Source organism: Lagopus muta, chromosome Z (genome assembly GCF_023343835.1).
Source record: "Lagopus muta isolate bLagMut1 chromosome Z, bLagMut1 primary, whole genome shotgun sequence".
Lineage (NCBI taxonomy): Eukaryota > Metazoa > Chordata > Aves > Galliformes > Phasianidae > Lagopus > Lagopus muta.
Window position 1 is genome coordinate 34641540 of NC_064472.1, and position 22385 is coordinate 34663924.

General features: G+C 37.6%; 1 protein-coding gene across 3 annotated transcripts in view; it reads left to right on the forward strand.

Annotated features, from left to right (window-relative positions):
- The window catches only part of FOCAD (focadhesin), a 92185-nt gene that overhangs the window by 66063 nt on the left and 3737 nt on the right, over nt 1-22385 (forward strand). For all 3 annotated transcript variants that reach the window (XM_048931674.1, XM_048931675.1, XM_048931676.1), the window contains 14 exons: nt 810-899; nt 4665-4812; nt 7371-7490; nt 8385-8507; nt 9566-9643; nt 10022-10093; nt 10238-10340; nt 11300-11380; nt 12431-12559; nt 16095-16210; nt 18428-18685; nt 19239-19328; nt 20444-20621; nt 21965-22062. In XM_048931674.1, the coding sequence (XP_048787631.1) occupies nt 810-899; nt 4665-4812; nt 7371-7490; nt 8385-8507; nt 9566-9643; nt 10022-10093; nt 10238-10340; nt 11300-11380; nt 12431-12559; nt 16095-16210; nt 18428-18685; nt 19239-19328; nt 20444-20621; nt 21965-22062 (1684 nt within the window). The remainder of the gene's footprint in view (nt 1-809; nt 900-4664; nt 4813-7370; nt 7491-8384; nt 8508-9565; nt 9644-10021; nt 10094-10237; nt 10341-11299; nt 11381-12430; nt 12560-16094; nt 16211-18427; nt 18686-19238; nt 19329-20443; nt 20622-21964; nt 22063-22385) is intronic.

The window sequence follows — 22385 nt, forward strand, 5'->3', positions numbered from 1 at the left end:
ATATCAGCCTTTATTTTGTTTTGTTTAATTTCTTTAGTTTGGTGTTGACATTTATCTAAAAAAAAAAAAGGCAGCAGAACATTAAAAGGAGTCAAACAAACCTCTTATGAACTAAAACAAATCCATTTTTATTCTTCTACTTCACTACCTGATTTCAAAACTCAATCTCAAATACTCTTCCAAACACTGACTGGCACCACATTCTTGGTGTGTGCAGCAATAGGTAATATCAAATCATAGAGATAAGTTTTATTAAACGTGCCTGTTCATAAAGACAGCAGTGGGTATGTTTTGCAAGGGGGAGTTCCTATGACATCTTTGGAATGAGAGATAGACCTTTCTTTGATTTATCAGTGTATTAGGCAAATGGATAGAGAGACAGACAGATTTCCAGAGCTAATACCTTAAAATATAAATATACATGAAATCCTTTTACAAATAGCTACCAGTCTAGCTGAGTTCACATTTTCTGTATTATTTGCCTTCATTCACTGTATAAAAATTGTCTTCTTTCACTTTATAAACTCATGATGCTTGCTTTCTTTCTGAGTTTTGTACCAATAACAGGCACTGACTTAGGTCTAAATATATTTGTATTATTTGCATAATTATATGAATAAGTCTACCTGAAAGTAACACAAATAGCTGGTTTTACAGTCATTGCTTACAGGCCAGTGTGAGAACCCATTACAGCAAGAAATATTTTTATTTAGTGATATATTCCATCTTAGCAGAAGGTTAATGTCCTGTATGATTTGAAGAACAGAACCATATTTCTATTTTTTTTTCTGTTTTTTTCTGTTTTGCAGTGAGTTACCTGGTCAACAGATGAACTTAGTTCTAATGAAGTCCCTAGATGCACTAGAAGACTGTTGTTTTGACTCCAGTCTGGAGTACAAGTGAGTTTCTTACCTTACTGATTATATTTTGTTTTATTTTGGACTCTTTTTTTTTCATTCAAACTTTTATTCCTAAATTTTGTGGAGAAGAACATAGAAATAAGATAAGGAGACTGTTTTTTTGTACTTTCATAGCATCATGGACTTTTGCAGGTTGACAAGGACCTTGGGAAGTCCACATCACATTCCCAAAACAGTCTCAGCTGTCAGGTTGACTGCATTACTCAAGACTTTCAGGGTTTGAAATTCACAGTCTGGAGCAGGTCTGACCTGCTTGGGCCACAGTTCCATGGCTGGGCCATCCTGGTGAGGAAAAAGCTTCTCTTTGACTCCAGTCTGAGCCTCTCATGTCTCAACTCATGCCGCTGTCTCTCACCCTTCCACTACACAGCACATGTAGAGCTGTAAATGTGACAGACTTGTTGTCCAAAAATGGCATTATTATAGCAATGGTCTTTACAGCAGGATGACAGGCACAAAACTGACTGTGGGTCGTATGCCTTAGGTCAACCTGATGTGTGTGTTTCAACAGTTCTCAACTGGTGACACTGTTTTATTTTAGTTTTTTAAATACGTACTAAGTTTTCTGAGAATTTCTTCTGCTGTAGAAATCAGGGAGGGCTCTTTTTTTCCCTGAATGCCAGCACTACTCATTTTCTCTCCTACAGCTGCTTCATAGTCAGTTATGTTCATTAGTGTTCCAGGAGAGATGACAGACACCCAGGGGTAGTTCATCATCCTACCGTGATGTGGAAAACGTTTCTGCCACCATGTCGCAGAGACTTGTGCTGGTGTGTGGTGGAAGGCAAACCCAAATGTGGTATACCTCCTGACTCTTTAAGAAAATGTGTTTTTCTATCCAAGAACATGCTTCTCTAGAGTGTTGACACATCTCACATATTGAAAGATATTGAGAAAGAGGCTGTAACATTTTTTCTCCTGCCTTGAGTCTTTAGTTGATAAAGAGGTTTATTAATGTGCACAGTATGCAAGCTGGAGATACGCAACCACTCTTCACTGATCATGTCAAGTCTTGATAGGAACATTGTTTACATATACTATTTCTTTGCCTGATTAAGAGAATTGTCATCTTAAAGAAGGGCTGTTTTTAATAAATAATAAGTAAAAGGAGTCTTTCTTTTCCTGCACCAATGCTATCCCATGGCAAGAGTTCACTCAAGTCTGTAAGAACCTGTTTAAATCTAAGATACTCTAGCACTCTAAATAGTTTCTTGTTCAAAAAAGTGGGAGTTCACACTGCGAGAGTAATGCTCCTAAATCAGTACTCTGTCTTCAACTGCAAGCAAGAGAACAAATGAAATTCATAATATTTTAAAAGGGCAAAAGTATTTCAAATGGTTTCAAGTGGCTAAGCATATGTTAATATGGTACATCATCTACCTGGCCATCTAAGGTATCTTTTAACATTGACCCACACAACATCTTTATCTCTAATTTGGATAGATATGGATTTCAGTGGTGGACTATTTGATGGATAAGAAATAGGTTAAATGGTTGCAACTGGAGGACTGCAGTCAGCAGCTCTATATCCAGAGCAATCACGAGTGACGTTCTCCAAGGGTCCATTCTGCAGTCTGTGCTCTGCACCATCTTTGTAAGCAGCCCAGAGAGTGGGATTGAGGATACCCTCTGTAAGTTTGAAAACACCAAGCTGGGTGGCACAGTTAGTACAACAGAAGGAAGGGATGCCATTCAGAGAGATCTGGACAGGCTTGAAAAATGGTCTCATGAGAACCTGTTCAGGTTCAAAAAGGTCAATACAAGATGCTGCTCCTAATTTGGGATGATCTCAGTTGCTTACGGACTGAGAGAAGAACTCATCGAAAGCAGCTCAGCAGAGGACTTAAAAGTTCCAGTGGATGAAAAGCTGGGCGTCAGCCAGCAGAGTATGCTTGCAGCCTGTGAGGCCAACTGTCTCGAGAGCTGCACCAGAAGAGTGCTGGGTGGCCAGCAGACGTGATTGTGCTCCTTTGCTCTGCCCTCGTGAGGCCCTGCTGGAGTACAGCAGCTAGAGTGTGGCTCCTCGAACAAGAAAGGTGTGGAACAGTTGGAGTGGGTTTAGAGGAAGCCACGAAGGTGATCTCCTACAGGTAGGGGATGAGGGAACAAGACTTGCTCAGTATGGAGAAGTGAAGGCTCTGGGGAGACCAATCTCTTTGCAGTCTTTCAGTACTAAAAGCAGGCTTTTAAACAGGATGGAGGGAGACTGACTTTTCATGCGGACTAATAGTGATAGGACAAGGAGAAACAATTTTTAACTAAATGAGTGAAGAGTTAAGTTAGAGGTTATAAGGAAATTCTTTATACAGAGAACAGTAAGGCACTAGCGTAGACTGCCTAGAAGAGCTGTGGATGCCCCATCCCTGGAGCTGTTCAAGGGCAGGTTGAATGCAGCCCTGGGCTGCCTGAGCTGGTGGGGGGCAGGGGAGTGGAGCTCAGTGATCTTTAAGTTCTCTTCCAGTCCAACCAGTTCTGTTATTCTATGAAGTGGTTGTGAAGCTTTGCCACACTTTGGTCCAGGTGTGTTTTTACAAGGCATCATAAGCCACATCAGGCTTCCAAGCAGGTTGGCAGGAAGAGTCATCTTCCTTGAGAGACAATAAGAAACACCTTGAACTAGGATCTAATCATCTAAAGCTATTGATTGATGCTTAAAACCTTCAGAAGGGCATGTTACCTCAAAAAGACACAGGCAAAAACTGTGTTGCATTCATGACTGCTAACTTCTCCCATTTTTCTCTTGGATCATACTGAATAAATTTTCTCATGTCAACCTCTGTATAGTGAGGAGGGGGCGAAAGTTAAAGATAGGCTTTAAATTGTAGCAGTATAGCATATGTGTAACAAACATGGCAGATAGACCTTGTATTGAACAGTTTGGGGTTTTTTTCCTCCTTTTCTGTAAACAAAGAAAAACACAATGTGTTGAAGATTGAACTCTACTTTTGAAGCTCTAGTTTTGAAGAGTTTTATTTCAGAATAACAGGAAGCAGTAATGTTTTCTGGCTTGCCTTCCAATTTCCTGTAAGCAGGGTGAATTCTGTAAGATGTGCAGGACTGTCTTCATTTGCAAGAACGTATATTAGAGAAATATTGAGAAAATGATGAATGTTGGTACATACTTGTTGATTAAGGGTGTGGTAAAGAGCAGATTATTAAGAAACTTGAAAATATCTTGTAGTCTTCCTTAAAATTACTGTGCAGTCTGATTTTTATGGAGTTTTTTTGCTTGATTTGGATATAAGGTATTTTCAGTTAAAGTTGTCATTAAATTTTCTTATACTACATTTAGAAACGTGTTAAACTCACCTTAGTAACAAGATTTAAAAATGTTAAACTTCCATCATCCTGAAATACTAACCATTTATTTTGTTCCAGAATTCATTTGTGAAGTCTTTAATTTGCAACATAATAGACTGTATCACTCTGTACAGTGCCAGATTATGGTACTGAGAGAAGTAACAGTGGATTCAAAGATGTGTCATAACAGCAGGGGTGTATGTCTAATATGCTGGCAGTGAAACATCTGGAACAAATTGGGAAATCAGAGATACCATATATATGATATATATACATGTATATTTTTGTATATATATATGTATATATATTTGTAAATCACAAGGAAGATGGCCAAGTGAAAGAGAGATGCACTGAAGTATGATTTTGGGACGAAAAAAGAGTAAAAAAGCTCTCAGCAGCTAAGACATAGCTAATCTTCTTTTTTTTTTAATTCTTCTTTTTAAGCACTGGATGTATTTTGGGAGTGGGACTTGTTCTTTCATTTCTGAGTCACAGTAGCCAAACAGAATCACGAGTACACGTTTCTGCTTCACTGCGAAAACTATGTGCATACCTGGAGAGCAGTGAGGATCAAAGCAGATGGGTCCAGGAGGTATGACTTGTTTTAGCACAGATTTCCAATTTTCATTTTTCTTCCTTTGCCTCCTTTAATAACTCAGCTTTTTACTGAAGCTTTTTACCTGTAGTGCTGGTATATATCTTTTACAATATCAGCCTGGTTTTGTATCTGTTGAAGAAAACAATTTTAGAATAACCCATAATACAGCACAAACACTAGGAAATTGACTGAAATGGTTAAAGACATTGTTCTCTAAAGTGCTACTCATCCCTTCTACTAGAAAGCAAACAGCAAGTTATTCTCAGCTTTAATATTTCCTTCTGCAGTATGCCTTCTGCTTCCTGCTTCAAAAGCTGTTGTTATTGCTATGGATATGTTTGCTGTTCCCTTTTTAATTTGTGAGCTGTTCTCTTTATGAGTTTTGAAAACTGAAAAAACTGTGGTGCTATATTTGAGTGTATGTTTCGGTATCATTTGCCAAGATATATTTCTGCTAAGTTTCTGCATGGCTCGTGTATGAGTGAGCTTATTACCTTGCTGAGGTAAAGATTGAGAAAGAAAGCTCATGAAACTGGAGAAGTTTACAACAGTAAACAAGAATCAGGATAAATAGCTTTTTGCATACACATGCGCGCGCGCACACACACACACACACACAAAACCCAACTCTGTATTTTCACATCCAAGCTCACAGCAGCTGAACAGCAGAGTTGCATAATCCTCGATTTTATCAAGGGAGTTTGCAGAGTCGGAGTTGGGAATAGCTTCTTTCTCCTGAGAGTCTTGAAGCATTTTACTGAACTTAAACTTAGTTCAATGAGCAACTTCTGAGATGAAATGCAGAAGTTGTTTAACATCATGAATTAACTATAGATGATACAAAAATTACCTTTATCACTTAAAAATCTGTTAGGTATTGCGTAGTAATTACACCAGTTAAATTTCACCAGTGCTGTAGGCTGAGTACTACTACTAATGAAAGTTCAGAGGCTAGAAATGGCTAGCATACAATCCTGTTCTTAAGAAGTAGCTTTGGCCACATGCAATAAGGGGTTCAATCTGAGCATTGCTTTTTGAAGTCAGAATTGTTGCTAATTGTCTACCAGGTAGGAGTTCTTCAAACCCTATATACATTCTGTTGCATAGCATTGGTGCAAAGCAGGGTAAAACATTGGCACAGCAGCCTCATTGAAAGATCAGACTTCATTTCTTTACTTTTCATATCTAAGGCTAAAGACAGAAAAATAGTGTCATTTGTGAAACATGAGGCTAATGTCATATATTTTTCAGGGAGACTGTATATTCTTCTGGCCTTGCAGGCCTGTTTCCATCATGGATGGGATGCTGTGGATTCTGATAAATAGTAGTTGGATACTTGTGTGTAGGAAAATAACTACATTTATGAAGATCAGAAGTTGGCCCTACAAAAAACAGAATTGCTTCTAAACTTATTTATAGTTGTTTAATGGCACAGATTAAGAATCTTTCTTAGAAGGAATAAACATCTGAAAGTATAAATTGAAAATAGCATGATATTTTTTGTCATGCTGCTGCATTCCTCTATGGTTTACAAAAGACATCTCTCCTTAGCCTCCATTTCTTAAGAGATAATCTTGTCAAGTATGTGCTATAGTGGCATTGTATAAATCCTGTTGCAAGTACTATTCATGGCTCTGATGAGACAGTGAAATCACCATTCTTTTTTCCTATTTGTGGAGTCACGAAATGAAAAGAGAAGACTTAGATACCATCTTACAGAAAGAAAAGCATCAAAGTGTAGAGTGAGTTTTCTCAGTTCCTGACACTGGAGAATGAAGACAGCTATTGCAGAGTTTGTAAGGGATTGTGCTTAGCTGCCTTCACAGAATCACAGAATGGCCAGGGTTGGAAGGGACCTCAAGGTGAATCTCCTTGAAACCATGAATCTCCAACCCCCCTGCCACATGCAGGGCCAACCAACCTCCCCATTCCATACTAGAGCTGCCCCAGGCCTCATCCAGTCTACCCTCAAACAACTCTAGGGATGGGGGCAGTGGGCACTGGTGCCCTAGGCACAGTGCCTTTGGCACTGCTATCATAGCGTATACTTCTTGCCCAGAGGTGATCTGCAAAGACAACAGCAGACAGATTTATAAAATCTGTTTCTTAAAACATTTAGTCTACATTGTAAAACACCGCACTTTCCCTAGAGAGACATTATGTACAAGTACTGTGTAAAAGCAGGTATGACTGAGGAATGCAGTAGTAATGAAGATTGGAGCAGAAGCAGCAGCAGACAGTGCTTTCTATTTGAACTGCCAAAGAAGAATTCATGACATGGTCTTAGTGCTCAGTAACTAGGTAGCATAAATCCTGCCTGAGGTTTTATAGATAGCCTCCTTTTCTGCTTGGCTGTTCTGTACTTGTTTTTGTTGGTGCATTTGTTTTCTTCTGTTTTTATTTTGTGGGATTATTTGATGTATCCTGTAAAGGAGACATATTGTTGCTGTCAACAGCATTGGCAGCATTGCAAGCTATGAAAACTGTTGCCTCCTTCTGTTTACACTGAAATTGAATAGTGCTGCGTAACAGAATTTACTTATTATTTTCAGGTACTTGCCTATTCTGTTGCCTGTTCCTGTGTCTCTGCTTTCAGTGTAGGAATCATAGAAGCAGCAGAGGCTGAAGAAGCCATGAACAAGCTGCGGACCTTAGTGGAAAAAAATCTGCAGGTGACGATTCAGAGTTTGGGCTTTTTTTAAGTTCCCTTTGTCTCTTACCTATTTAATACCTGATCCTGCTATATCCAGACTGCTGCCTGAAGAAAATTGCATTAACCTACTTTGATCATTAATGAATATTTACTACGTTCTGCATACCATACAATTACCTTATTATTTTGTCCACTAATGCATTATCTGCCCTTGTGGTAGCAATCACCAAAGACCGAAATAATAGCAGACTGTATATATTTTATTATATGTAAAAGAAAAGTTGGTACTTTTAAGATCTTGATGACCTTAGTTGCCATTTCTTACCAATTCCTGTCTCATTTGTAATATTTTTATTAAGAAAACACATCAGCTGTGCCCTTTTGAATTTTGTCTTCTCTAAATCAGTGAGATCATCATAACCAGAGCCACAACTTAATCCAGGTGTTCTAAAGTTACCTTCAAAAATGCAAAAATGATCTCCATATTCCAGTACTTGTTCTTTTTTGTTAAATATATGCCAGAAAACAAAAAACAAAAAAAAAAAGAAAAAGAAAAACAGAACCTTTTAGCATCAAAACCCACTATTAGACTGGTCAATTGTTTTGAAAATTCACTTAAAAAATAAGGAGTCAAGGCCTTTGTAATTCTTTTAATCTTTGTATAAGAAAGTCTGTTCTGGAATAAAGCTTCAGAGCAGACCATGCACCAAAGATGAAAAAAATCTAGTGTCATTTGGCAGGAGAAAATACTTGAAATTTGGAAGCATCTGGTGTTGTAGATAAAGGACTTCTGTAAGTCTGTGGCTTCGGTAAAGAAATAATAAGTGTTTAAGTAACTTTGCAGTAGGAAATACAGAAAAGAGTATTTCTTTGGGAGATTTGTTTCTTAATGTCTGTCTTTTTCACTTTTTAGACATCTGGTTTTGCTTTAGCTCTTGGTACGGTTGTTCACGGTTTGTCAGTTTGTGGCCATGGCAAAGCTGAAGACTTGAGTAACAAACTAATGCCAGCCTGGATAAAAGTTGTGATTGCGGAGGTAAAGGAGTTTTAATTCATATCCTAGGTTTTTAAGAGGGAGATCTTGAAAGAAGAGTAGAGACATAATTTTCATCCTGAAATGGTTTAGGAAAACTTGGGACAATCTGAATAAGCTGTTTGATCATACTTGGAATTAAAAATATGGCTTTAGACGATTCACTAGAAAAGAAAAGCCTTACTTCTCTTCTGGCTGTTTGCTTAATGGGAAATGGTTATTGGTAGGAAGTCTTGGAATCTTTATTAATGTGGAAAATTATCAAAAGATAAAATGTAGGTTATTAATTAAATTAAGATACCTGGTAAAATTAGGTGTTATTTAACAAAAATAGACTAGAAAAATGGAGATTACAGTGATTCAGTTGTTTTACATTTACTGCCCTAAATGGTTATTTTGCTAAGTTATAAATTGCCAGTAACCCATTTTTATGATATGGTAATTGCTTTCTTTATACTCAAAGGATGAAGTGACTACAGTGCAATTTTTAGATTGAACAGACAGTATTCAGACTGTGTAGATGAACAGGTCCAGGGTGGCTGAAGGCCCCCTCATCACTGGTGCTGTAACTGTGTAGTGGGAAAATTGAGATGCATTCATTTGTTCTGTTTGCCATTCTGCTTCAATCATTTTAATTTCTCATTATTAAAACACTTGTGTGAAAGCAACCTCTAAACCTAGACCTTAAGGTGGGAGCTGAAGGTGAGTTTCAGTAAAGAAAAAAAATCTTTTAGAGTTCAAATTCACTGGCGCATTTTGTTGAACACATACAGTGCCAGAAGAAAGTGATTCATTAGGGAAAAATATGTGACAATTTTAGATGGAGAAAGTGGGTAAGGAAGTCTCTGCATAAAGCCTTTCATTCAGCAAGAAAGATTAATAATCATTCAGTATGCTGGAGTCTGACAAAAAAGACCTAAAAGTATGGAAGTGGTAACAGTCATGGTCTTGTACTTGAAAGAAAATCCCTTTTGCTTAAGGGAAGTAAATCTGTTGTGCTACAAATTCAGCTGTGGTGCTGTGTGAGCCCAAAGATTCACTGACATGACCTACATTTCCAGGGGTCTCCAACAATGCAGCGCCTGGCTGCTGTCAATGGGCTGGTTGCGCTGGTGGGTTCTGAAGGAGGCGTGATACAGGTGAGAACATACACACAGATGGTACTTTTCTCTCTCCTAGAAATTTGATGAGAAGACGAGATAGAACGATCTCTCCTGCATCCATACAGGATACAGGTCATGTACCAGGGCATCTAATACTGAGTTATGCTGGGTATGAACCAAATGGGATGAATTAGTTTGTAGATTGGAATCTGATCCATTTTTCCCATCATATGGCTCATAGGCACTATCACTGGAAATAAGTTTACTGTTGTGTAGGCTTTCTCCTCTTTTCCTCCACTCCCCCACAAAAAGCATGTGTGCAAATATAACCCGTCTTCTCACTATTCACTCTCTGTTGCATTGTTTCATTTCTTCTAAAAGTCACTTTCTTTTTTTCCCCCATTCCTTTGGCAGCTAAAATCTGAAAGCATCCAGACCTCCCAGTTTCAAAGTAAGCTCAATGAAGTCATCAGAACCCTTACACAGGTAAGGAGCTAGTCTATCTTTCAAGCTTTGGATAATGCACTAGGGTATCTTGACACTGTCCAAACAGACTGATTCTGTTTGAAGGAATGATTTAATGTTTGTGTCCAGCTTGACTGTCTAAATATTTGTTTATTGTCTGAACAGGTAATCAGTTTTTCGGGGCAGATTGGCCTTCAGACAAATGCAGCAGGACTTCTTGGACACCTTCATATGTCCTGTTTATCTTCTACCCAAAGCAGGACATCTGGTGAGATGCTGTATTATTGCTGCTTAAAGATGGCAAATAGCAGTAGCACCTAATTAAAAAGATAGCAAAGGCCACAAAGAATGCTACAGACTTGGCACTGCAGGCCTTAATATGACATGATGGCTTTTAAGTCAGAGACTTTATGGTCTTGTGTGCCAGACCTAGAGCTTGAAACATGATGGAATTAGTGTGCTGAAAGGGATGCTCTCCACAGCCCGCCCTGCTATCTGCTTTTACTTGCAGTATCAAACTAAGGTTCTCTGTTATGCCAGTCAAGCTTTTATATTGCTTCTGTCTTTATTCTTTAAAAGCATTGAGGATAAATTTTAAATAAGTTTTACATTATCCAATTCATGACTTGAGAGCTGATTGAATCTGCTTTGTTTTAGCACTTCATAACATTTCATAAAGAAAAAGCTAACACTTAAAAACTAACAATGAGAAGCTTTTTCTTCAAGTCAGTTAGTAGTAGAGATTTCTACTTAACTGAAGCAGAAAATTCTGTCAGTACCTTTCTAATGTGACAATTTACACAAGTTCACATTCTGTCAATATGTCATTGTATGATTGGATTTTCTACTTCTGATGTCAAAGTGCCTGAGTTTACATAGACATGGAATGTTTCTGTTCTTTTAAATTCCAAATGGAGCTTTAAAGCTTACTAAGGCCTGACTTGCTGTGGCTGTTATATTTAAGGAAATTCTTAGCCCTGGCTTTTCAGTTGGTTTGAATTTGTTTTTCAGACCTAACATTTTTCACAAAGACTGAGTTTATCTTGCCTTTACAGTGGGAATGCCCATGGATCTATCGATAATCTTTTGGTCTAATGGCATTGAATCACCTGCAGACATAGTGAGGTCAAATATAGCTCCGTCTGATATTTGTATTTACATGGAAGATGGAAGTTCTACTTTCTGCTAACACATTTGAGTATATAAACGTTTTTTTTGTCTTCACAGTTCCTCCAGATTTTAGCTACTTGCCTGAAAGCAGCTTTATCAGGGCAGCCATTGACTTTGCCATTGAAAGTGGAAAAAAAGGTAAGTAGGAATTAGAGTGTAATGCCTAGGAAATATGCTATGTCTTTAAAATACGACCTTAACAACCTGCTTTTATTCAAGAGAGCTTTTCTAAGCACTGATTTGAGCTACACTAATGCTTCACTATGCTTCTCTAACATTCGCACTCTACACTTCTACGTGCAAACTCCTTTAAAACAAAAAAATGGAATTATACTTAACAGAATTGTATAGTGCTGTCTGGATTTTTCTGTATTTTTAAGTCTTCTACCTTTCCCCTTCCCTCTGCCTATGAGATGATGTATCTCCCTTGCAGGCGTGAACATCTGACCACTTTAAACATTAGCATGTATCCTCAGGTGTATTTTTTTCAGACAGGCTTTCTTCTGTCCCTTGCTATCAGGACTCTAGATTAAGAATCTGTATGACATTCTGGTATTTAAATGGATGAGTATCTACGCGTGAAAAATGCAAAGGAACCTACTGAAAGTGTGCTGTTATGTGTGGAGTGCTAATGAAAGAGATCTGTCCAATTAAGCGAGATTTGCTCTTAATGAAAGTATAGATTGCTTTGCTTTCAGGAAACTGAGTTAATTCACCATGTTTAACTCAGTACGTAGTAAAGATAAGCATGTCTAGCAGTTTTTTATGTCATGCATCTTTGAGTTGAGATGTCAGCAAAGTATCAGAAAACTTGGCTGTTCGCCTACTAAGAAAAAAAAATGCAAAAATTCTACCTTACTAAATGCGGAATGTCTGTAATTAACTTATACATTGATTCAAGGGGGAGGAACCAAAAAGCTTCTGCAAAGCTGAAAAGCCATCTTTGTCAGGTTACTAGCATTAAATACAAATCCACTAATTACAAACAAGAGACAACTAATTCTTAGATACCAGGGACAAAAAACAATGCAAAAGTAGCAGGTAATTTTATGATGTTCTCTAGTTCATCACTACAGACTGGCCTTCGGTGCAGCTTGAGTTGATATAGTACATGCACTTTTCTTCTGAAGCATTTAAACAAACATAAAGAATTCAGATTGAAAATTGTGATTGAATATTCTGTTCCAGGCCCTGAATCTGTTCCAGCTCAGCTGGTGAAAGTAGCATTGGCACCCATTGCTGTAGTTGGAGGAAGTCATCAGTATCCACCTGTAAATTGGGCATCTGTTCTTTCTCCTTTGATGAGGTTAAACTTTGGTAAGTTTTGTCATTATCTATTGTCATTTGTATTTGCCACAAGACTTCTTAACTAACACAGTTTTCATAAACTACGTAACCTGTTAGGTGCTTCATAAGTTGAAGTGTTAACCGTGCTCTCAAGGGCAACTTTCTAATGTTTGCAGGCATATATCATAATGTTTGCAATTGTGTTGGGCCTAGGTTGTTGTGATATAAGAAGAGGTTAGAGAACAGAACTAAGTGGTTTGCAGCAATTTGGAAGTTCTGTTAGGATACTAGTGGATTTGGTTAGAAGAACCCATCAAAAACTGGGAATGGTCTTAGTTCAGTGAATGCAGTACCATTGCTGGTGTTAGAAGATGCAGGTAGATTTATCACAATTTTGAACTGAGCACATCTAGCTATCGCTACTCTGAAATATAGTATCTACTAAATGGCTCTGGCTAACAGGGGAAAGCATACCCCATCTTTTCATCACAACTCTGGATTCTTTGTTTCTAGGAATCTTTTTTTTTTTTTCATATTGAAGAGCAGTTTTGATCCTGTATGTCCTGATTTTAACAAGAATAATTTTCTTCTTAATAGCTGTCATGGTGCTGTTGTTTGGATTCTGCATAAGAATAATGGTGACAATACACTGATGGTTTCACTGCTGCTAAACAGCACTTTCAATTCCTCAGACTGCTCTGTCAGCAAAGAGCTGGGGGTGCATTAAGAGCTGAGAAGTGACACAGCCAGGCCTGCTGCCCAATCCAGCTAATGCCACAATATAATATTATGCAGAACTAAAAAACTGAAGGAGTTGGCCAGTGGAGGGCTGTTGTTTTTCAGGGATTGGCTAGGTGTCAGTTAGCAGGTGGTGAGCAACTGCAGTGTGCATCATTTGTTCTGTATATTCTTTTGTCATTATTTTTATTTTCCCCTCCTTTTCCATGCTACTGAACTGTCTTTATCTCAACCCACAAGTTCTACGTTTTTTCTAGTTCTCTTCCCCATCCTACGGGGGTATAGTGAGCAAATGGCTGTGTGACATTTAGCTACCTGCCAGATCAAATCACAACACTGAAGTATGGGACTGGGTAGCTTTTCTCAAGATATCTGCTGGTGTCATTTTTGGTTGACGTAAATGTCTCTGACTTTCACTCGTTTCCTTAAAAAACACCTACTGTTTGTAGTTCCATATTCCCTTGATTCTGTTGAGTTTTGTTTCTCTTGATTTATGTAGTTGTCATTACTGGCCTTGCAGATTGTTTTTTACAACGAGGCTGAGCAAGAGCTGTTGCACTTAAATTGAGTCCAGAAAACGGAAAGTTTTGCTTATTTTTCTCTGATGCTTATTTTGTTTATGCAAATTACCTGCAAAAGCATTAGAAATCACTGAAGAGTCCAGTGTGAAACAAGTACTTGCTGGATCTAGAGAAGATTTGGCAACAAATGAAATGCTCTTACTGTTAATTGGAACTTTTGTAATCTTTCAGTGGACAGTAGAATCTTTTGTAAGAATAAGTGAAAGAATTTCCTACACTGAACTGTGCAGTGCATGCTAATGCAAATTGGTGTGCAACCTTATGAATAGCTGAAACTTTTTAAATTCTTGGGAAATTTTTTTATTCCTGTTTTTTGCTCAGGACTCTGACTTTTGTAAATGAGGGGAATTCCAAAGGAAATTGTACATCAGTTTTGTGGCAGTGTTTTTATTAACTTCAGTCCACATGATAGTCTGTTTTCAAATATAATTTCTCTTGATTCTTCCTCTGTGTTCCTGTGGAAGTTGCACGCTTTTTTACATTATATATCTGTATGGAAATAAATCTTCTTGTGTACTAATAAACATTATTCAGCTTGTTTTAAAAAGCATGATGCAGTACAGTTGACCTAGCAGTCAATCTAGAAATATAAAACTAACATAAATATGTTGAAATAACTATGTCATGAATATTTGTCTGAAAAATAGACTGTATATTCAATTATCCTGGATTTTTACATGACTATTATTTATGAACATTTTTACAAAACTTAAATGCTTCAGAAATTCTACTGTGAAATTTATCTGTAAAGGTATTGCAGATAACAGACTGCTTTCCTGTTGTAGAAAATTTATTGCTGTTGAGCAAAAACTGTATAGTGTGACAGAGGTGGGATATGTTATTCAACAGTCATTAATAAATTATTATCTATGATTTAGTACTCCAAGCTAGCGAGCCAGTTTTGAATTGGTTGACAAAGAATCTTCTAACAGTTTTATCCTTTCAGAGCTGTGCAAGTTACATGACATTTAATGTAAGATCTTTTAAAGAGCCTGAATCTTGAATTACTTGCTTGCTCATTCATGACTAGTGAACTGTGTAAGACATGTGATACGGATGACTGTTGCCTGGAGAAGAGAAGGCTGTGGGGTGACCTCATTGCAGCCTTCCAGTACCTGAAGGGAGCCTACAAACAGGAGGGCAGTCAACTCTTTACAAGGGTAGATAAAGACAGATAAGGGTAAAAGGTTTTAAGTTGAAGGACAGAAGATTTGGGTTGGATGTCAGGGGGAAGTTCTTTACAGAGAGAGTGGTGAGGTGCTGGAACAGGCTGCCCAGAGAGGTTGTGGATGCCCCGTCCCTGGAGGTGTTCAAGGCCAGATAGGATGGGGCAGCCTGGTCTAGCATTAAATGGGGATGTTGGTGTCCTTGCCTGTGGCAGGAGGATTGGAGCTTGATCCTTGAGTCTCTTCCAACCCGAGCCATTCTGTGATTCTGTGACCACTTCAAAGAACATTTGAGTATCGCAGCACCTATTTAAATTTTAAATGCTGACAAGAATATCTGATGAATAAATGCCAGTACGATATCTAACGTTTTTGATTTTGTACTGCTTTAATGATCATGAGCTACATGGAAACAATTGCATTGCTCAAACTCTCTTGAATATATTTACTAGTTACTCTACTAGGAAACAGGCTGTACTAGTCACTAAGAGGTCTCTAAGAAGAAACTAATAAGAGGGATTTTATAAGTTTTACAGCCTCCATGCAGTGTAAAGACTTCCACGTGTTAGACTGTAGAATTTTCCAGCCAAGCATCAAGAGTATTAACAGTGAATAACCTCTGTTCTGTGACATGTCATATAAACATACATAGTACATGGATGTTTATAAGCAGGTACATAAATGCTAATTACTCTTACATTTAGCATGATGGAAAGGGACTTATTTATTTTGCAGATTAATCTTTTTTTCTCTTTTTTTTTTTTTTTTTTTTTTTTTTTTTTTTTTTTTTTTAGCAAGGATCATTTAAATTTATATTTTCTTTCCATTCTCGTATTTTTCTTATAAAGAAAACTGAAGGGAACTTTCAGCAAGACATCTCAGAACTTGTCCAAGCGTGCATGGGGAGATGGGGAGAGAAGCATTCTACAGTGAATGTGCTGAAAACTCTTAAGTAGGAGTTCTGTGAATGGAGTTTCGTCTGCAAGTGCTCAAGTAGAACGATAACCTTCATTTTATGAGTTGAAAATAAATTCAAAGTTAAAAAGATTTATTTCCTAACTTCTGTTTTGTTTCTTTTAGGTGATGAGATAAAATATCTCTGCCTTGAACTGGCTACGACGCAAGCCCAATCATCTCAAAATGCTGCAATGCTTTTGGGGATGTGGGTGGCACCTCCTCTTGTTTACAGTCTCAGTGTACGTATGTCAGAAAATCTGTGTGACTTCAGCACCTCTTTCCTAAGAGATTGCTCAGGTAGTAATGAAGTTTAGAGTGTTAGACTGTGAAATGACTGGTAGGTTCAGAATTCTGCAGAAATAATAGTATTATTATATTAATAATAGTATTAGTAATACTAATAGTATTAATAATAGTATAGTATTATAATAAATAGTACTATTTAGCATCTATTTGTAATGATAGTCTAGAGTATCTTGTCTGGGACCTTCAGGTTCAAGATGAGCTTAAGATATGCAACACATTTTTGTTTTGATCGTGTAAGATCTCTTTCATTTCCTGCTGCATTTCTGATAACCTAGACATGTAAGAAAGCATGGCATATAGGGAACAATATTTTTTTTCAGTATGTCATTTGATAGACTTAAAAAAAAGTCCTACTTATTTGTCCAAAATCTTGCCTGCTTCTTCTATCAGCATTTCTTGATTTAGTGAAAGATGTTACTTTTTAAAAACTTAACTCTGTAGATAATTACAGACATACCTATAGTAGAATCAAATTGAGGCTTATCCCCTCCTACAGTGCAGTTGTTTTTATGGAGGTTCAATATGGACTCCATTATATAGTTTCTAAAAACTTTCTGAATCTTAGAGTGCACTTGACTGCAGTTCCATTAGTTTATTCTAAATGAGGAACAGGTTCAGGATGATCCTCAGTAAATCCAGTGTGGATTTCTATGATCTATTCCAGTTCCTTGAGGGATATATTTTGACTTGTGATTTTAAATTAATCTCCACAGAGAGATAAACACAAAAAGCAAAGTATTTGCTTTCTGAGCTCTAGTTTCTGAGTGCAGTGTTAATTTCAGGTCACAAAAAGGACTCAGCCCCAGGATATATTCGTTTTTATTTTTTTCAGTGTAATTGCAGTTTTCTTCATTAGCCAATAATGTTAATAGTATTAGGTCTGTCATACTAGCATGCTTGGCTGCCTAGGCAAGGTCTGTATGGGTTGTGTGGGAGTGCAGTGCACAGCATACAGGGAAACTAAAATTTTTCTACCAGTACAAAAAGGTCTTTAGTAAGACAGAGTTCATTGAAAAGAAGTTCCTCAGTTTTGAAGGAAAACAGAATTTTGCCATGTTTGAACTCCTTCTAGTTCAAGCAATCCATAAAAAGAGGGAAGAAATGAGTAATACTTATGTAAGAGATTTTATTTAACTGACTTAGAATGCTTTCTGAAGTGCTTTATTTGAGGTGCTTTTTTTCCTTTTTTCCTTTTTAATTTAATACTTTATAATAATAGTTGAATGTCATGTTCCATCTGAACTTGGAATAAATGTTTCCTCAGAAGAGGGGTGACCAGCAGGACAAGGGAGGTGATCGTCCCTCTCTACTCTGGCCTCATGAGACCTTAGTTGCGGTACTACATTCCAGTCTGCGGCCTACAAAAAAGATGTGGAGCTTTTGGAGAGGTTTCAAAGGAGGGTCATGAATATGAATGTGAGGGCTGGAGCACCTCTCCCATGAAGACTGGCTGCAGTGGCTTGGCTTGTTCAGCCTGGAAGAGAGAAAGCTGCAGGGAGATCTCATTGCGGCCTTCAAATATTTAAAGGGAGCTTATAAACATGAGAGGAATCAGTTTTTTACACGGGTGGATAGTGATAGGACATGGGGGAATGGTTTTGTACTAAAGGAGGGAAGATTTCTATTATATTATACGTCAGGGAAGTCTTTTTTACTAAGAGAGTGGTGAGGTGTTGGAACAGGCTGCCCAGAGGGGTTGTGGATGCCTCATCCCTGGAGGTGTCTAAGGCCAGGTTGGATGAGGCCCTGGGTAATGTGATCTAGTGTTTGATCTAGTGGTTGGCAAACCTGCCTGTGGCAATGGAGCTGGAACTTGGCCATCTGTGATTATAGAGTTAGAATACGAAAATAAGTGAAGATTAGATTCAGTTTTTAGCACAAGAAGAAATTATCGGAGTCCTTGAAACATACTAATTTATATTACATGGAAAAAAAATCACTTACTATTTAAAAATTTGTTTTGGTCTGTTAGATGATGAATGATACCTCTTCATTTGTAGATGGCTTTTGTGTAGTGCAGGAAACACCAGTGAATTGAAAGCCAATTCCAAATATCTAGACCAAACAGAAAGACCTAAATGCAGTGAAGGTAATTAATCTGGAAATCACAGCAAACTTTAAGACACTCTCACCTTCTGTTCTGTTTTTAGACAAAAACACAGAAATACCTTTTCACGTCCCTGTCCCTGTGGATGAAACATGTTGCAGAAGACAAGCTACAGGCTTTTACAGAAGTGTTTCTGATACAGCAGTTTGAAGTGAACCGCACAAAAAACCCAGAAATTTGCCAGTGTGTTTTACAGGGACTGATGCAGGCAATGAAAATTCCAAACCCTGCCCAGTACTGCTGGGGCTTTTTGTGCCAGGCTACCGAGAAAATATTTGAGCTTCTACCAAATGAAATTCAGGTAAGGAATAATGTATGAGACATCTGAACTTTGACTGGTTATTTTTACTGATGTAAAATCCCATCTTTTTGCACTGACTCATCAGATTTGAAACATGAACTAGGATGTAAAAAGTTTTAGTGAGAGCAGTTAAGATTCCTGCATATTTTCTATTTGTTACTTTCAAATATTCTGTTGATTGAGTTGTGAGGGCATTTTAATACAGTTTTCCCTCTTAAATAACTTGGTAATGGGAAAACACAGTACTGGTACTGAAATAAATGGTTCTGAAACAGTAGTAGAGAACAGTCAGAGATGTTCTTTCTCAACAGAGGATTTATCATCTTGCAGTGTTGTAAAGAACAACGTAGATACAGAAAATACCTGCTAGGAAGGACAATTCTAAAAAATGTTTAATTAAAAAAAATATATATATATATATTTTTTTTCCTACATGAAGTGCATTTAAGTTGTCATCATGATCAAATTTAACAAAGTTCTCAGGTACACTGGTTTTAATGAAGAAGAAATCTGGTGGTAGATGTCCAAATGTGCATTTTCTTTTCTGTTGCAGAGAAGTGAACTGGAGATGTATGTCAGTGTAGCAAAATGTATCTCAGAAATGGTTGATGCAGAGATTGATCGCATTGTCCAGCTCTCTAAGGTAATGATAGTTTCCTCCTGATCTTTTATCACAAAATTACATGAAATGAGCATATGTTACTATTTTTCATCTTATCAGAGTGTTTTAGCTGCTGAAGAACATTGTTTGTTTAGTGTATCCTGCATATAAGAGTTTTGGCACTACCTTGCAAACATCAGAGAGAAGCAAAAGTGGTCCGTCCACATCCAAAACTTTGTTAAGGCAGCTAAGTACTGCTGATTTCACCCCAGGACTTTGAACAAGACTGTTATTTAGAATAGGAGTGGTGTTAGATTTTCTAAGTCCAGCAGTGCAAAAAGGACTGTAGCCTTCCTGTGTTAACATAACTACCAACTTGAAACAAATTGTAAATGCATCCTAGTGAGAACTGTTGGATTTTTTCTTTTGTTAAAATGTGAAGTGCTTCAACTGAACTGTCTTTTTTTTTGTGACTTAATATGCTGTATTTGTATTCATGCTCAGAGTATTTCCTGGTAGACAAGATGGTTGAAGATAACAATGGAAACTTTCATCTGCTAGCTCACCACATCAGCTAGCAGGGGAACTCTTAGCAGCTGAAAAATACTATATGCTGAGGAAATAACCTGTGTGGAAGGGCTTCATGAGTTTAGAGAGGGTCTTTATGAACAAATATCCATGACATAATGCCATGCTATTCCATCTGCTGGCAGATCCACCGATCAGAGAGAGTGAATCGAGCATTTAAATAGGTCAGGGAAGCTGAACTGTCATTTTCTTGAGTTCTTATTTCCACACAGTAAAGAACAGTTTCTGAAAACCCTTTTTGTCACAAAGAGAAATCTATCATGCAGAAAGTTTTGGATCTCAGGAACTGTCACTATGGTTCATTTCATTTAAAGGGGAGTGTAAAACCTAAAGCAGTATGGAAACAATCAAACTGTACTGAATTGCCCTTTGCTTAATTATTCAGACGTGTGTAATTAAAACCGTATGTGCAGTCTTAGGTTTCATAATTTGTATGAAAGAAAAATAAGCCTGCTAGATAATCAGAGAATTCCCTCCCTATTTTTATAGAGAGAATTCCTTCCCTATTTTTCTGTTTCCACAAAATAAGGTATATTATTTTGATTTATCTTTTCTTACTGTGTTTGCAGAACAATATGGAGAAGGCCATCTTCACCAAACTGTATTTGATTTCTCAAGGCAGACTGCCTTTGAAGAACTTGAGTGTTGTGATTGATACTTGGACAGGCTATTACCAGAAAGAGTCTACAGTATGGATGTTCTTGCATAGTTTCTATCACTCCCGTATTGTGAGCCATGAAAACACTGGTAAGGCCAACCTTAAATGTTGATACTTAACAACAGTATCAACAATTATTAATGGGTCTGCACTGATATTATTTGTATAATTTTAAGACAGTTGGATGGAATTGTTTTCAAACTTCTCCACATTAGAAACTACTCAATCTTCAGAATCTTTCTGTAATAAGTATTTTTGAAATACTTACAACAAATGCTGTTTTCATGTTTTTCTCCATTTCTTTATTGTTGCATGGATCAGCAGTGAGTCACATATCATAGATAAGAGTGATTTGCTGACCACAGCTGTGACTACATCTTGTGTCTCCCAGTTGTTCTGATCTTTTGGGTAATGTTTGAAATATACATAGCACATCGGAGACCAGTGCCAGCGCAATCCTGCTGTCCTTCAGAGCTCGTATCTAAATTAGCACTGTGAGACAAAACAAGTAAGAATGTGTTTCTGTGAGCCTGGCTGAGACAAGAGAACAGCTTGCTCTTTTGAGCTTGTTGTGCTGAATTAATGCAGGAAACAAAATTGTTCTTCCTCTTCCCCGCCATAATTGATAATTATCTAGTGGGTTGTGTGTAGGTTGGCTCACCTCAGCTTCTGATAAGCACTGGGGCTGATGCAAGGGTAGTCACAGAATCAGGCAGTAGGATAAACAAAGAAGAAATGAGTACAAAGGGGGTAAAGAATTAAGTCTCCCCATTTTCATGGCTGCAGGACCTTAGGCTGATTATTAACAGATGAACTTCAAAGTATTATGTTGTTCGTTCATGCCTGAGGTCCAAACTGTGATTGAAGAACTTCAACCATTAGTGAGTTTTGAATGAAGTGAGTTCCTTCACTGAAAGAGGAGGCAAAGTGGTAACAGGCATATGTGAGGAGCAGCAGGAGAGGATAATGACAGTCTGAAAGCTGAAAATATGACAAAGGTAGTTATTAGTTTGTAGGAAGGAGAATTGAATTTGGACAGGAGACCGAATCCGTGAAATATGTTCTATCATTGAGCATTGAGTTGAGGCACATTTTAGTTCCGTTGCCTGACTATTTTAATGATCCCAAGGCAAAAACCTTAGGGAGGTTTTAGGTTTCAGTAGTCATGTCTGCAGGGGGGGCTGCTGCTACATGAAATTATTCTTGCTAAACATTTCTTTTTCTGCACGTATAGTGTGTTGCCTACAGTACCAGCAAAGGCCTTGTACAGTGTAAGTGCCTGTATGCCTTTTGTCAGAGGCAGTTGTGAAATAAATGTTACAGTGGTATTGCTGTTTGTTGTTCCTCCACAGTTGTTGCCATTGTGTTGATTTTTAAAGAAAAATAGTGCACTGTGAAGTTTAAGTGTTAAGAAGTTTAAATATTCTTCTAGGAGTGATGAAAAGGATGGACTGGCTGCTGGACTTGATGGGCTACATTGGAAATTTAGCGTACAAGTCAACACCTGTACAAAATGTTCATCTTAAGGAGGTACACGCTGCAAAAATAATTAGCAGATTTCAGAGAAAAAAGTTTTTTTGTTGTAGTTCTTTCTCAGCACTGAGTATTATTCCCTATGTTTTCATATTTTGGACTTTTATTTTCAATTTACATTCTGAATGTGCATTTAAAACTCTTTAAATAACCAGAAAATCTAAATTGTGAGCAATGCTATAAGCTAAAGGAAATTGTTACTCTTAACTTGCTGTATGTAGAACAATTCAAGGAAAAATTGAGTTCATAAGTAGAACTGTCTGAGGAGATTAGAGTTCTGCACCTGCTGTTTCTGTGGGAGGGCTTGGACAATTTTTGAG